The sequence below is a fragment of the Falco biarmicus genome, chromosome Z (genome assembly GCF_023638135.1).
Source record: "Falco biarmicus isolate bFalBia1 chromosome Z, bFalBia1.pri, whole genome shotgun sequence".
Lineage (NCBI taxonomy): Eukaryota > Metazoa > Chordata > Aves > Falconiformes > Falconidae > Falco > Falco biarmicus.
In genome coordinates, this window is record NC_079311.1 from 57,473,829 (window position 1) to 57,487,747 (window position 13,919).

Genomic DNA, 13,919 nt, shown 5'->3' on the forward strand with positions numbered 1-13,919 from the left:
CATATTACGTTTGCTATTTGTATAAAACCATCACAGTGGAGAACTGGACCCATCCAGTAGAGAACTGGAGGATGGAACTGTTTTGAGGCTTTCAAGTGACTCTCTCTCTCTTGGCAGAGCAAGACCTCTGCCTTTGGGTAGAACAGTTGCCCTGCTTTTTCAGACCAGGAAAGCCGTTGCTGCTAGAATAAAGCAGTGAATTCACATCCAGAAGTTGATCAGCAACACTGCTTATCATCATGGCTTTTTTCACTGACTATACATAAAGCAAAATAAAAGCTTTGGGCAAATAGTCCTGTGGAGCTGGGAAGCCAGATGGTTGCCAGGGAAAAAGCTTAAACCTGGTTCTCATTAAGGTCTCACAAACAGAGCATCTTGTTAGTAGTTGCAAAGGCTTGAGGTTATTCCACAGCTGGTAGATTAGTTGATAGTAACTTTTTTTTATTTGTCATTTAAAATCATTTAACAGAAGGACAAGTTTCTAAAGTACACAAAAGTAAACGCAAGTATTAAAAAATATAACTTTTCCACTGTAATACAGTTATTATGATTGTGTGATTCTTCAGGAAACAGCAATAAAGCTGTGATGTTAATTGTGGAAGAAGAACTTCACAGTTCTTCAAAGAGCATCACTAGGTGAATTATGTTTAAGGAGGTATTTTGGCAAACAACCTCAGATTTTTCTTGTACATAATAAACATTGCAGTACAAGTATCAAGGGCAGGTTATAAACTGTGGGTTTCTTCCCAAGAAAATTTACGATTGCCAGATTGTAGCAAGACTCAACCGTAAATAATTTTCTATACTGCTACTGTTAACAAAGTTAAGTGTCTAATCTGGAGTGCAAGGCTCCCTGCAACAGCCCTTAATGCTTGCAAACAGACCTGTCATTCATTATTCATGGACTGCCAAGGCAATGAAATCCTTCTTTGATTTGAACTAAGAGGAAGGACAGAAATTATATTTAAGCTGAGAAACTTTAATAAACACATGTCAAAGAAAATGTGCTTGAGGGAAAGAATGGATTCCCCATGTGTGAAATCCCTATAGGTTGTATTGACTTGTCTGACAGATATGGCAGACGAACTTAAAACTAAGTTGCATATGCAGTAATGACCCCAAGACCAGAAATACCACTCAGAGGATTTTGACTGGAGCTTTGGGTTTGACTTCAGCTGCCATAGTGATGAAAACCCACTAGTAAGTAGGCTGTGGCAATTTGGAAACATTAACAGAGACCTTCTGAAATGATCAAAATTCAGGGACTTCTCCCTGAAGAGAGGGAGTAAAAGACTAAAACTGTATTCACGTAGAGATGTCTACAAAGAGGAATGGCAGACTTCTGAAATTATTTTTTTCTGAAATATTCATTTCAGTATTTATCCCTTTGCTGCACATTTTGCATTGTCATCAGCTTTTCCCTGATGCTGCTGTGCTCCATTTTCCGTATCAAGGTGGGAGTTACAGTGAAGTAAAAGAAAGCGTCTGCACAGTGTACTGCAGAGAAAAGGAAAAAACTGAGCAAACTTCCCTTCCCGACCAGTAAGGATGGTGAGGGCAAAATGGTACAGCCAGGCACTGCAGCACAGGAAGGTAACACAGAAGGATGTAAAAAGGAGGTTATAGCAACAGCAACATCTGAAAGGAAGTAAAGTACATTTACAGAGTTTTTTTGGGGTTTTCAAATACAGGAAGGATCTTGGCTACTGGCTTAAAATCCATGAAGGAGAAACACAGTGCTGATGTTCCCTATCTTATTTTCAACAGCAGACATTTATAATCAGAGAACCTTTACTATTCCTCATTGGCTCTGTAGCAATTTTCCTGTGGCGTGCACTTGGCTTTGAGTTAGACACTGTGTTATTTAATGCAGATTGGCACAATCATATTTTGTATAATCTGATGTTTGTTTTCCATAAAAAGCAGCCCATGGAAAAAGTCCCAAGTACTTTTCCTTTGATACACACATTTGCTTAGCATGTTTAACAGCCTAGTAAATGGTTTTGTTTGCAACGTGAATATACTGGGCAGTTCATATAACAAAAGAACACTTAAGCCTCTGACCAGTCCTGTGAATTATGATACATGTGCTGTTCAATAAACAGTGGAGTGTGAGGTAGTGAGCCACAGAGGTATTAAGAAAGAAGTAGTATTTTTTCCAAATAAGATTTTGTTTGGCTATTTGACGGTTAACACCAAGCTGGGATGTGAAGGAGAGACTCCTTTTCTGAATAAATGAGCAAAGTTAAAAGTTTAACATTGTGAAAGTATCACATTGTAAAAGTATCACATTGTGGGGACTACTGCAAATAAATTATAGTGGGAAGTGGTCTGCTCTGCTCAGGATTATTTTAGTTTCTGGGTTCAAAATGTTTTCCAGTGCTAATAGAAGAAATTTCCTTCATTGTAGACAGAGAATGTTGTTTCTGGAAGTGGTCTGATGTTCTGCAGTTCTCGTTCTCTTCCCTGGTTAGTAATACTCCAAGATGCAGGCTCAGATGAGGACTTTCATTGACCTTCAGGACTGATGAGTCAGCTCTGCATCATCACTGCAGTCTCCCAGTCGTGGTGCATGCTGGCTGCCAGTTTCTACACAGAATGGGGGCAATGTGCTATGCAGCTGAAAACTAAAGCTCCAGATCCATGGATAGTTCTGCAGTGTATCGTAGAGCTGCCCTTGCCATTATCTATACATTTAAGATTTAAGTGTAGGAGACATTAATGTGAGACAATGAAGTGATTACAGCCTAAAAATATATGGGACTGACCATACTATACATGCCATTAATTTACTAACTTGCTGTTAACAGCTTTTTAAGATTATTACTTGTAATGAAGATGTGTAACTCAAGACAACTGCTGACAGAAAAGCTCACATTTGCCTACCTGCTTGCCTCAAGTTTATAAAATACAGAAATTGAGAGAGGAAAAGATGAAACTGTTTTGCTTTTGCCTAGATAGTCCTGCATAAATTTTTCATGAATTGCAGTGGGTGTTTTCTGTTGCCATTTGTAGCTAGTTTCAAGGCCTACAGTGATAACATTATTTTTTAAAATAATATAGATATCTTAATAATCAGGCAAGTGGTTTATGGAAGAGTTTCAGCTCTGGGAAGTAGTTAGAAGTGACTTAGGGGTTCATCTAAAAAGCCAGTTGATTATGCATAGCTTTTTAGGTGTTCAGTATTTTCTGATGCACAACACAGTGATGTACCTTGGAGAACCAAAAGGATTTTGTAGCTGCAGCATTCTGGTTGACTTCAGGTTTTTGTTTCTGAATGACCTTGGAAATTGTTTCCTTATCTCTACTTTATGGGGTTAAAATCCTCTCAGATGTGTTCTAAAGATAAAATTCATTGTGAAAATAGTTCAGAGATCACAGTGTCTCTAGAGTTTTAATCTACAAAACCACTATGTGGAAATATTCCTAAAGAACATTAAAATAGGCATTGCAGGAAGCCACTTGAACTGTGAATATTTTGGAGGAAAGAGCCTAAGTTTTGTTTATATGGAGCATTAATAAGTGCTGCATATTGCCTTAAATAATGGAAAAGACTAAAACATTTATCTTAAAAGTCTTTAAGGGCAAAACAAAGAATAAGAAAAAGGTGCATAAGAAGATGTCCGTGTTGATGGGTGCAGTAGTCTTCCAGCTGAAACCTCTCCTTTCAAGGTTGGAGGGGTGATTTCTGATGGAGGTGGTGAATTCAGGTGAACAAATTGTTGGTAAAAACCCGTGTCAGACACCTGGGATGGGATGAGCTTCTCAAAGCGACACTGACTACAGCCATGACATTGAACAAGGCAGTTCTTATGACTAGGGACATTGCATGCCCCCCTGGTAAAAAGCCCTCACTCTTCCATCTTTCTGCCGAGATGTTAAACTGCTCTGCTTTCTAAACACTTTTTTTTTTTTCTTTCCATAATTACAGATCTTTTCTTGGAGTAGGGTCATCAAGCTGCACTCACCTGTCTGCAAAGCATAATTCCAGCTGTGCCAGTTCAGATTTCTGTCATTCACTTGCCATCCTCTCAGTGAAATTGCAGTGCTGCCAAATAGTGGTGGACAAGGCTTCTGGGATTTGAGCTTTATTCACCATGTGGCTTGTCAATGACACAGGTCAACAAAAGAACAGAAATGGCAGAGTTCAGAGACAGTCAGTGCCTGACCACAGCAACAATTAGGCATCAAATGAGATAGTAAAGACTGCTGTCAGGGGCCCACTATCTTTGCAGCTGGTTCAAGATATTGGGTAGTTCTCCCACAAATAGGAAATCTTAGGTATTGGGAATGATTCGTTATCACAGGATGGTTAAGGAATGTTTGGATTCCTAGTCAAAGAAGTATTCCAATCATTAAAGACAGTAACACACTTCAAGAGGCTTAGCTTTTTCCTGTCGGTAGCGAATTTTTATGCTCGATAGCAATAACTTGCAACTGAACATACTGAACAGATTGGTGCTGCTGACTGACTGCTGGATTTATTTTTTCTTAAGCAAAGTCAGGGGTGAACCCATTTATCAGGAGCATTGTATTCCACTACTGTTGCAACTTCAGTATATAAACAGCAGGTGTATTCTTGTCTTTGACTCTGATTTTATTGAGGTCTTCAGCAATCTTAAATTTCACTCCTGTCCACAGTCTTGGTGAAATCAATAATGAAATCCCTGGGGTATTTGGTTCATTTTTTTGTGGCATATCCCCTTTTGGGGAGATAAACCTATTTTAATAGGCATTAAAAATGCAAGATATAAACTTTTATTGTTATTATTCTTTAGACCAATTTGCTTCAACTTTTTCTTCAGACTACTTTTTGTAGTACTACTTTGTTCAGAAGAGATTTTTAATGCTTTAGCAGTCCTTCATAGAGCCCTGAAATTGCAAAACATCAAAACTTATATGAAAAATACTGTTTCTGAAGGTGAAGAATGACACTTGAGGATAATAATTTCCCCCTGACAGTAACAGATGGGAACACAAGGCCAGCAGTTTGGTTCCACTTGAGAAAGGGCTGTATTTTGAGAGCAAATCAGATGTTACATGAAGTTGGCAAACAGTGTAAGAAATCAGTATTTAGTGTGAGAAGTTGATGCAATTAGCCTGTTGATCAACAGGGTGTGTGGAAACATGATTTAATGTCTTGAATTTACTTTAGGAGATTTCAGTGGGAATGGGTCACACAGCAGTGAAGTCCCCTGCAACCTCTGGTAGTTCTTGCAGCAGCTCCTAGCACAGCTCAGTTTACAAGTCTGCAAGTATTAGAGATTCAAGTTTGAGGCAGAAAGTATGAATCCAGCTACAAATATTAGCACAAAGAGGTTGGCTTTCTTTCCCTCACTGCTGTTCAAGAGTCCTGAGCAAGGATTGGTGGACTGGTTTTGTGTACAGTAACTGGAGGCTAAATCTTGCAGTTACTGTTCAGGCTGCATCATCATCTTTGTCTAGCCTTCCACTTTCAAGGCTCTATTATTACCTGGAAGTATAAACCCAAATGAGATCTGACAGATAGGGACTTACCCAAGAACTAAAGTGAAATTATATGCAACTAGCTTTATTCATTAAATAAACGTGAGCTAAAAAATCCTAAAATACAATACACTGCACAACATTGCTTCTCAGGACTTGTAATTAATGAATTGTTGCAAGTCAGGTACAAGTAGGAAAAATGTTTAACTATCACCAGGCTGCAGCTGAACCATATGAAACTTGCATATGAATTCCATTTATGCAGGGAGAGAGAGAGAGGATAAAATGAGATTTGTGCTTCCTTTGGAGTCACAATAGTTTTGTATTCCAGCAGATCAGATGCAAGAAAGATTAACCTAACTTTGTGGAGACAACACATAATCTGCTTTAAAAAGCATGTAACATTAGATATGGATATGAATATGAACTATCCATTGCAGTCAGAGCAGGCAGGTTTAAATAATTACAAGGAAAACAGTCACAATCTGTCATCACTGTCACTCTTCCAAAATTTTGTCATCATCAGAGGTCTCAGTAGTGTTAGTAGAGCTGACTTTTTGTTCACAGTTGCCGCACCAACTCGGCATCCTAGCAGGTATGTGGAATTTATTTTCACCTAGAAATGTGTAAAGTACTCCAATATTCATACATATGTAAGAGTTCTTGCTAGAAAAAGTTTCTATAGATTCCTCGTACCCAGCTTAAATTTAAGAAGTCAGCAGAGTTGGTGAATTTATCTTCTGTGACGTAAATGGAGTTGTGCCTATGTTATGCACTCCCCATCGGGTCAGCTAGTTACAAGAGTGACTGATAAGCCTCTGCATCCCCTGGCATCACCTGTAGGGCTTTCAGAGCGTGCCTGGAAGGGGCTTTCTGAAGTCAGCTCTCACAATCTGATACTTAGACATTACACAGACATTTCTCCATCAAGTCTGCAAATCATTTTCTTCTTACTTACAGATACCAGAACTCCAGATTTTTACAACATCAGAGTTTGCTTTGGCAACTTAATGCTGTAGACTTACCTATTTCTCAGCTTGCGGTTTAGGTCAGCAGAAAACTTAATGTGCTCTGGTGGCCCAGTCTCAACAGACAAAGTAAAAGGGATGAAGTGCTCCATACCATTATGCAAGATTTCTTCAGATAATTGATAATCTGCTGTAAAAGGAGATCTTGATCCTTTCTCCTTGGTCTGGAATCAGATACTGGTTGCAATGTAGTGCCTCCAGGTTGACAGCAGGGAGGTTTGGGGGCTGGCCACAATTACAGCATTATTTGACACTTTATACCCATTGATTGCTGTGCTGAAAACAAGAAAAAAAACCAGATTTATTCAATTAGTGTAAGGAATAGCAACTGTCAGATGATGAGAACTCTGAATACTCTGTTGATAACATAGAACAACCATGCTGAACACAAAGTTAACACATCATTTTTGGAGGACAAATTTGAAGGTCCCCACTAGAAAAAGAAGATGAAACAATGAGCCATTTGAAGTTATTTTAAAAGTATGGGTTACTGTCGTCTAGGCAAAAAGTTCATTTTTTTCCAAAGGAATTTATTGCTTTAAATATGTCATGTGCAAAGGATATGATAACCTTCCAATAACCTTCATCAGACATGGCAAATCTGAAACAGATGTAATTGGGATGATTCTTGAACATGAGTAACTGCTGTCCAGCATAGTAACCGACAAGCCCCAGTACTGTCTTTCAGAGTCTTAGCAGCTCAAAGACCATGCTTTGTCGGACCTCTTGTTCAGTGGTGAACACCTTCGTTGTGTTCCTCAGGTTATTTATTACTTCTGGTTTTGCTAAAGGCATATTTTCTTATACCAAATTACTTAAATGTAAAAGAGTGTCTGATGTGCCCATGCATTGACCTTTAGTGCTTGGATGCATAGCAATGGAGTGTAAACCCCCTCCTCTCCTCCCCCACCTGGCCTCCACGCCCCCATATACTCACATATATGAAATACTTGTTAGCAATATTTTTCAGTCAACTAGCTCTTGCTTATATGGGTGTAAAGGCAACAAGGACTTAAAGCTATTAAGATGTTACCCTGTGTGGATATCAATAAACGGGGTGTTGTCCTGAGTAAAAGCTAAAATACACCAAGCCTTTCCTGCCACCTAGTCCCAGAAATGTCAAGGAAAAAAGGTTGCATGTTGCTGCTCCTCAAACACAGTGTTGTCCTGTTGGGAAAATGCCTTTTCTTCAGTGATCGTATTTGTCTGTTAAAGACATTTTCTTAGAGCTGAAGAATGAAATCAAGGAATGGACATTCTATGGTTCATTTTGGAGGATTTTTCTCCCCTCACTGTCCATTTCCTCCGGAAGACAGGGCCAACTGGGGGGTCATGGGCATTGGCTGGCAAGTGCAGAGCAGTGAATGTTTCCAGCTGCAGAGAGTTCACTGTCTAGTCATAGCTTGTGGGAAATTTTGTTAGCAAGCCTTGAAACCTGTGCCATCGCTAATGCCACCCAGCACAGTGACTAGCGTAACACAGCAGTCATGTCTTCTGACAGTGAAATGATAATTTAAAGTTCTGTACAATGAAAAAAACCCACATGTTCTAAGTAGCCAAAGAGCTGTGTTTGAATGCCAGCTCAGGTGTCAAACATCATCTTCAGGGAAACCATATTCTCCCTTTACCCTTTCTGCCAAGAATCATCACAGGAAAAGATTTGCTTGCTTCTGCTGTGTTTATTTTCTGCAGGAATGGCATTGACGGGGAGCAAGTGAGCAATGGTGTCCATCTGGGGTGGTGGGGAGGGCTGATGGGAACCCCTCTTTTGAGTACCATGTTGCCTACAGCGTGCACACTCACGGGGGTGGTGCTGCACAGGCATGCCAAGTGAGAAGTGTATCGGTAGTGATCCCTGGTTAAACAACACTTGAAGAAGGGCTTCCTGGCTTCCTTCCTTTCCCATGCCCTTCATATACATTTTGTGTTTGCACAAATTTAATGTAATAACTGTTAAAAGTGGGCCTTATGATCGAGCTGCTTGATTGGTCTGAAGAGGTGAACTGTGTAAATTAGGAAATCTGTTCAGTCACTTCTAGGAAATGTTATTGACACCATCTCCATCTCATTAATCGTACTATAAATGCCATTGGTATTTGGCTGCGTAAGGGAGCAATGGGATCCTATGGCAATAGGAACTGGGATGCTGCATGTGGAAATTGCCCTTTAAGCAAATGTTGCATGTTGTTGACTTCTCCTTTCTGTTCTGGTTCTGAATCAAACAGCTGCCAAGACTCTATTTGTGTCTGGTTTTAATTTGAAGCTTTACTTAATGAAATCAAGGATGAGTCAATAAATTAAAAAAAATATATATTTATTCCAAACACAATGAATATTTATTTTTTAAAGCCTTTAGATAGGACTTCGACTTGCTTTCCAGAAACTATAAGCAGGTAAAATCTATCCACTCAACCACTTCTGTGCAACCTGGAAGTTTCTTCCTTTCTCCCTCTGACACATCACAGAAATGTTCTGTCAAATGTGTAGAGTAGGGCTGCAAGTATCCAGTAGAGTTAATTTAAAGCAACCTGAGATCTTCTCCGATTCAGTGAGTCTCAGGTTCTCCCACTTCATCAGTAGCTTAGTAAGTGGCAGTCTCTCGCTAGTTTGTGAAACGCTGTTGCTGCTTTCTGTTCCCACACTGTGTTAATTCATTTCTGTTTGATAAAACTGTTCCTGTGGGAGACTTTCCTTCACTCTAGCTGAGCATCTCAAGGTATCAATCTGGCCAGTAAGCCTGTGTTTCTCTTACAAAACTGTAAATAGTTTTTTAAAGGACATAATTTTTTATTTTTCAAGCAGTGTTACAGGACCTTCTTACTGATATCAGCAAGCAGACACAAACTTCCCACATTTTACAGTGGGATGGGAGCCCTGGTGGTGACTCACACCCTGCCAGTGCTGGGTCCCCACCCTGTATGATAAGCAGTAACACATGTTGATGCTGAGGAGTTGGAAGGATGAGGCAGTCACGCATGCAGCTCTGAACAGGCACCATGGTGTACATGGTGCAGACCTCTACGCTTGCCTCTGGAAATCAGTCTCAAGCTGCATGACACCATGCAACCACTGGGACCTGTGGTGTCTGGCCCATGGGAGCGCAGGATGTAAGTAACCACCGTTGTCACTGCTGGTCATAGGAGCTGTGACTCCTCATGCCAAATCCCTCCCAGCTACACAGATGCTTAACTCGGAGTAGCTTCGGTTAAGTCCAGAGTGGGTGTTTTGACTCAGGTGGACACTATGCATCATTGTCTAACTTTGCATGTGGCTAAATGCATTTCTTTTCTACCTGTGTTTAAATATGTTAATGCCTAATCATTTGTAAGGCTTATAAATACTTATAAATTCTGGCCTGAACAAAGTGTGTGCTCTGTATCACCAACTATTAAGTGACAAATTTCTGTGGCAACTAAAGGGTGGCAGTTTGTTTACTTAACAACAGTAAAGACAAGATTCAATAAACTGTGTCTAATCTTTAATTTGAAGGAACTCTGCAGAATAACTTAAGTATCAGATCACTGAGCACCTTCTGAAGGTGTCTGTAGTAACACAGCCATCTGGACGTTGAATTGAATATAGCTTTATATATGCATTCCTGTTAGGCAAGTAGAGCTATAAAAATAAATTGAATTACAAAGCGTAATACCAGAACGATGCTGCAGAGAGAGTTGCCCTCCTCTCTTTTCGTAATACACAGTCTGTCTCCTCCTTTCAAGGAAACATAGCAAAAAAAGATGTATGTTAAGAAAACTAGGTTTCTTCAAACAAACCAGACCAGTATCCACAAGTCTCTAGGCACTGTCATGCACAGAGAGTAAACTACACCCCCGTCTCACATTTTACATGAGAACACTGAAGTTTTTTCCTTCTTCACTATGTCATTTGATTGTAAGCTCTCAGGCTTATAAATGCAGAGCTTCCCCCGAGCAACAGCGGAGGACAGCAGGTTGGAAGCCCGGTGGGCGAGGAGCAGGCGGGCAGAGGCGGCCAGGCAGGGCGAGGACGAGCAGGAGCAGGAGCAGGAGCAGGAGCAGGAGCAGGAGCAGGAGCAGGGCGGCACCGCTGGCGCAGGCGGGGCGGAGGGGGAAGCTGCCCGCCCCTCCCCCAGGCTGCCCATCCCCCCCCCCCCCCCCCCCGCACGGCTGCCCATCCCCCCAGAAGGCTGCCCACCCTCCCCCCAGGCTGCCCACCCCCCAAGGCTGGCCGCCCTCCCAGGCTGCCCGCCGCAGCCGGGCTCCCTTCGGCGTGTCCCAGCTCGGTTTTTTGCTTCTCTTTACAGGGTAGTTTTTCTGAGCAGGCAAATAGGTGACTTGTCCTGAATCCCTCGTACACCCTTTTAAGCGCAATTAATTATTTTAATGGATTAATATTACACAGAGCGGTTTGCTTGGAAGGGACTGGTCTTCTGGTTTGGTTGGTGGTTTTTTTGGAACTAATTACCAGACTGGATTTCTGAATGACAGTACGGCTGCTAATTAAGCTCACTGCAAGTTCTTACAGAAAGAGACCTTGATAAGAACTTGCTAATTAACATAACAAAAAAAATATGTCAAGAGTCCTGTTGTGTTTCCCTGGCATCCACTCCCAGTCAGATGAAAATCACTATTGAATACAGGTACTGACTCACTAAGCGTGAAGGCCAGTGGTCTGCGAGGCTGCTCCAGACTTGCCCAGACGTTCTTTCAGGATCTGGCTGGTATTTGTATGCCCATTCACTCTGGTTGCCCAGCGTTGCTCGCCATGGCTTTTGTAAGCAGGAGGAAGATGAAGCAGGGCAGTGCACGTGGGCGTGTGTCCGACCATCCCCATAGGGAGTTTCTCACAGTGTCATCTGTGACATTAATCAATATTAGCAGAAGGCTGAAAGGGGAGTTTTGGCAGGGTGGGTCCCAGCTTTCACTCGATTCATCTGGTGGGGCCGGAGACCTGGCTGGTTTGTCTGGTGCTGCCAGGGACTCAGTGTGTGCATGGCGTGCAGCCCAGCGTGGAGCACTCCCATGGTACATGACGTGCCATACGTGGTGGGACAGTGCTGGTGGTGGTAGGCCAGAGGGACACCCCTGAGCTCCTTTGCTTGTCTCACTAATCATGCTTACTAGCCACCAGCATACAGCGCAAGTATTCACTTTTTTCTTGCAGGGAAAGTTTGCAGCCTGTGTTGACTTTCCTGCTGCTGCAGCTAAGCTGCTAATAGTTCTTGGAAGAGGAACTATTAATTTAAAACTACCTGGGCATGTTATAGAAGTGTGTAATCTCAGCTGTATCTGGTGTAGATACATCCATGAAAATACAGGCCCAGATGTTCAGCTGGTGATCGTTAATCCAGTCCCTGATTCACACCAGCTCTGTGAGACCAAGGTGAGTTACATGGACTCCTCTGGCAAAGGGGAAGGAACAGGACCTGGTGCTGTTACCTGTTTGTTTCATTACCTTGAATTTTCCAGAGCAGTGTTTCTGGCCCGCAGGACCACATGCTATGGGTGCCTCTGAAGAGATGAGCAGCATAGCAGTTGCTGTGGCAGATGTGCACTGTGCTGGGTGACCACAGAGCTGTTGCACGGTAGGACGTGCAACAAGCTCATGGAAAGTGTGGGTTTAAACCATACTGATCTAATTTAATTTCTTTCTTTTTTTTTTCTTTTTCTCTCTGTGCTTGCAGGTCAGAAGATTCTCCACCACAGAAGTGATGTCTTGGAAACTGTGGTCCTGATCAATCCCTCAGATGAAGCAGTTAGTACTGAGGTAAATCAGCAATGAATGTGTCATAAAAGCTTCATTAAGCGGAGAGGATGAGAGCAGTGAAGCAGATGTAGTTGAGGTGATAGCTGAACATCAGTTACTGCCTTTGAGCTTAGTGATTGACAAACGCCAACACTGTCTTTCGCAGTCTTGGCAGACTAAAAGCAGGTCCTAACTAAGGGTGAAAAGACATGTTAGGAGCAAATATTGTTAAAAACATCAGGCATACCTTGATTTTCTCCCGGGTTTCCCAGAACCCTAGTAAAACATCAGAGGCATGGGACAGAAACACACCTCTGATGCCAGCACTCCTTTCCTCATAGTGCTCCAGGTTCCTTCTTGATGAAATGGAGGCAATCGTGCTTAAACTGCATCTGCTTTTCTTCTGCTCCACCATTGTTTGGTAGCTCTGGATGCCTATTTTACACATGAAGAAAGTGCCTGAAGGTGCCCTGAGACAAATTTATCTCTTTGAGAGGAATTGTCAGCTTGTGGTGGTGACTCTAGGTTGATCTATCTGGCCTTCAAAAGGCATGTGACATGATCAATGGGCTCTGGAGAGTGTCCCAGCAGAGGACTACCAATTCCTCATGGACTTGCTGGAGCAGCGTCACAGAACTGAGCAAGTAGCTCAAACACAAAATTGCCAAATTTAGCTAGTAAGACTGAAGGTTTAAAAAATAGGGATAATTGCATTACTAGCCTGTGCTGAGAAGCACTGACATAGTACCATTTCTGGTACTATGGGAAGTGAAGTGTATTTTATTATATTCTGAATATATAGTCTGAATAATATATTCAGAATAAATATTCTGGTACTGGGAAGTGAAGTGGCTGTGCTTGCAGTACATAGTGACACATCTGTTTTGTTGCCAGCCTTGAATGACATTAAACACAAACAGGAGGAAGGACTCTGAAACAAATGACATTTCTGAAGTTGTAGCAGTTTAAGTAAGTCAGTCACTTTAGTTAACAACAGCTCATTCACTAAAAAAAATGTGTGAAAATCTCTTACAAGGCCTTGGAGTTACTTGGTAAGGAAAAGGGACAGCTGGGTAACAGCTCTTAATACGCTCAGGCATTCAGAGCAAAAAGCTGTAATGTGTGTGAGTGTGGAGGGGAGGAAGAGCTGAAGGAACTGCCAAGAGTGTGGAAATGCCGTTTCTGTCGCTGTTGCTTGCCATACCTTTGGTGGATGACCTCATGGAAGAACACGGTCTGGGGCCCATCGATGACTTCTGAACCCTGGCTTTACTCCTTTGGCTCCGGAAGATGTTTGGCTAGGTTATTGTTAATTTCCTCTTGCTGGATGTGGGGGACAATCTTTTCTTCGCTTTCGTCTTGCCAAGCTGGTCACAGCCAGAGGTTACAAGCTGAGATTTACCTTGGCTGGCTAAGCAAGACTGACTGAACAGAAGCCAGAAAAAGACAGTAAGAATGAGGCTGGAGAATTAAACTGGAGGTTGGAATATATGTGATTTACCCATTATGGCAAATAGAATGCTTCTCTTCATGTATCAGGAGATCTTCACGTTGCATCTGGGGAGACCATGACATATATACCATGGAGCTCTGACTTCACCAGTAGAGAAACTTGAATCTCTCTGTTCAGGAAAAACAAAGAAAAATGATGCTTTAAGAAATTCCTGGTAATGCGGCTGGTAGTAGCCACAGAGCAGCATG

General features: G+C 41.9%; 1 protein-coding gene across 3 annotated transcripts in view; it reads left to right on the plus strand.

Annotated features, from left to right (window-relative positions):
• MAP1B (microtubule associated protein 1B) overlaps positions 1-13,919 on the plus strand; it is a 74,768-nt gene that overhangs the window by 39,642 nt on the left and 21,207 nt on the right. The window contains exons 1-2 of one of the 3 annotated variants that reach the window (XM_056325411.1): positions 9,455-9,601; positions 12,157-12,239. In XM_056325411.1, coding sequence (XP_056181386.1) covers positions 9,547-9,601; positions 12,157-12,239 — 138 coding nt within the window. In that variant the 5' untranslated portion in view covers positions 9,455-9,546. Of the gene's footprint in view, positions 1-9,454; positions 9,602-11,541; positions 11,856-12,156; positions 12,240-13,919 lie in introns of those variants that run through there. The other 2 variants (XM_056325412.1, XM_056325410.1) reach the window with 2 other exon arrangements.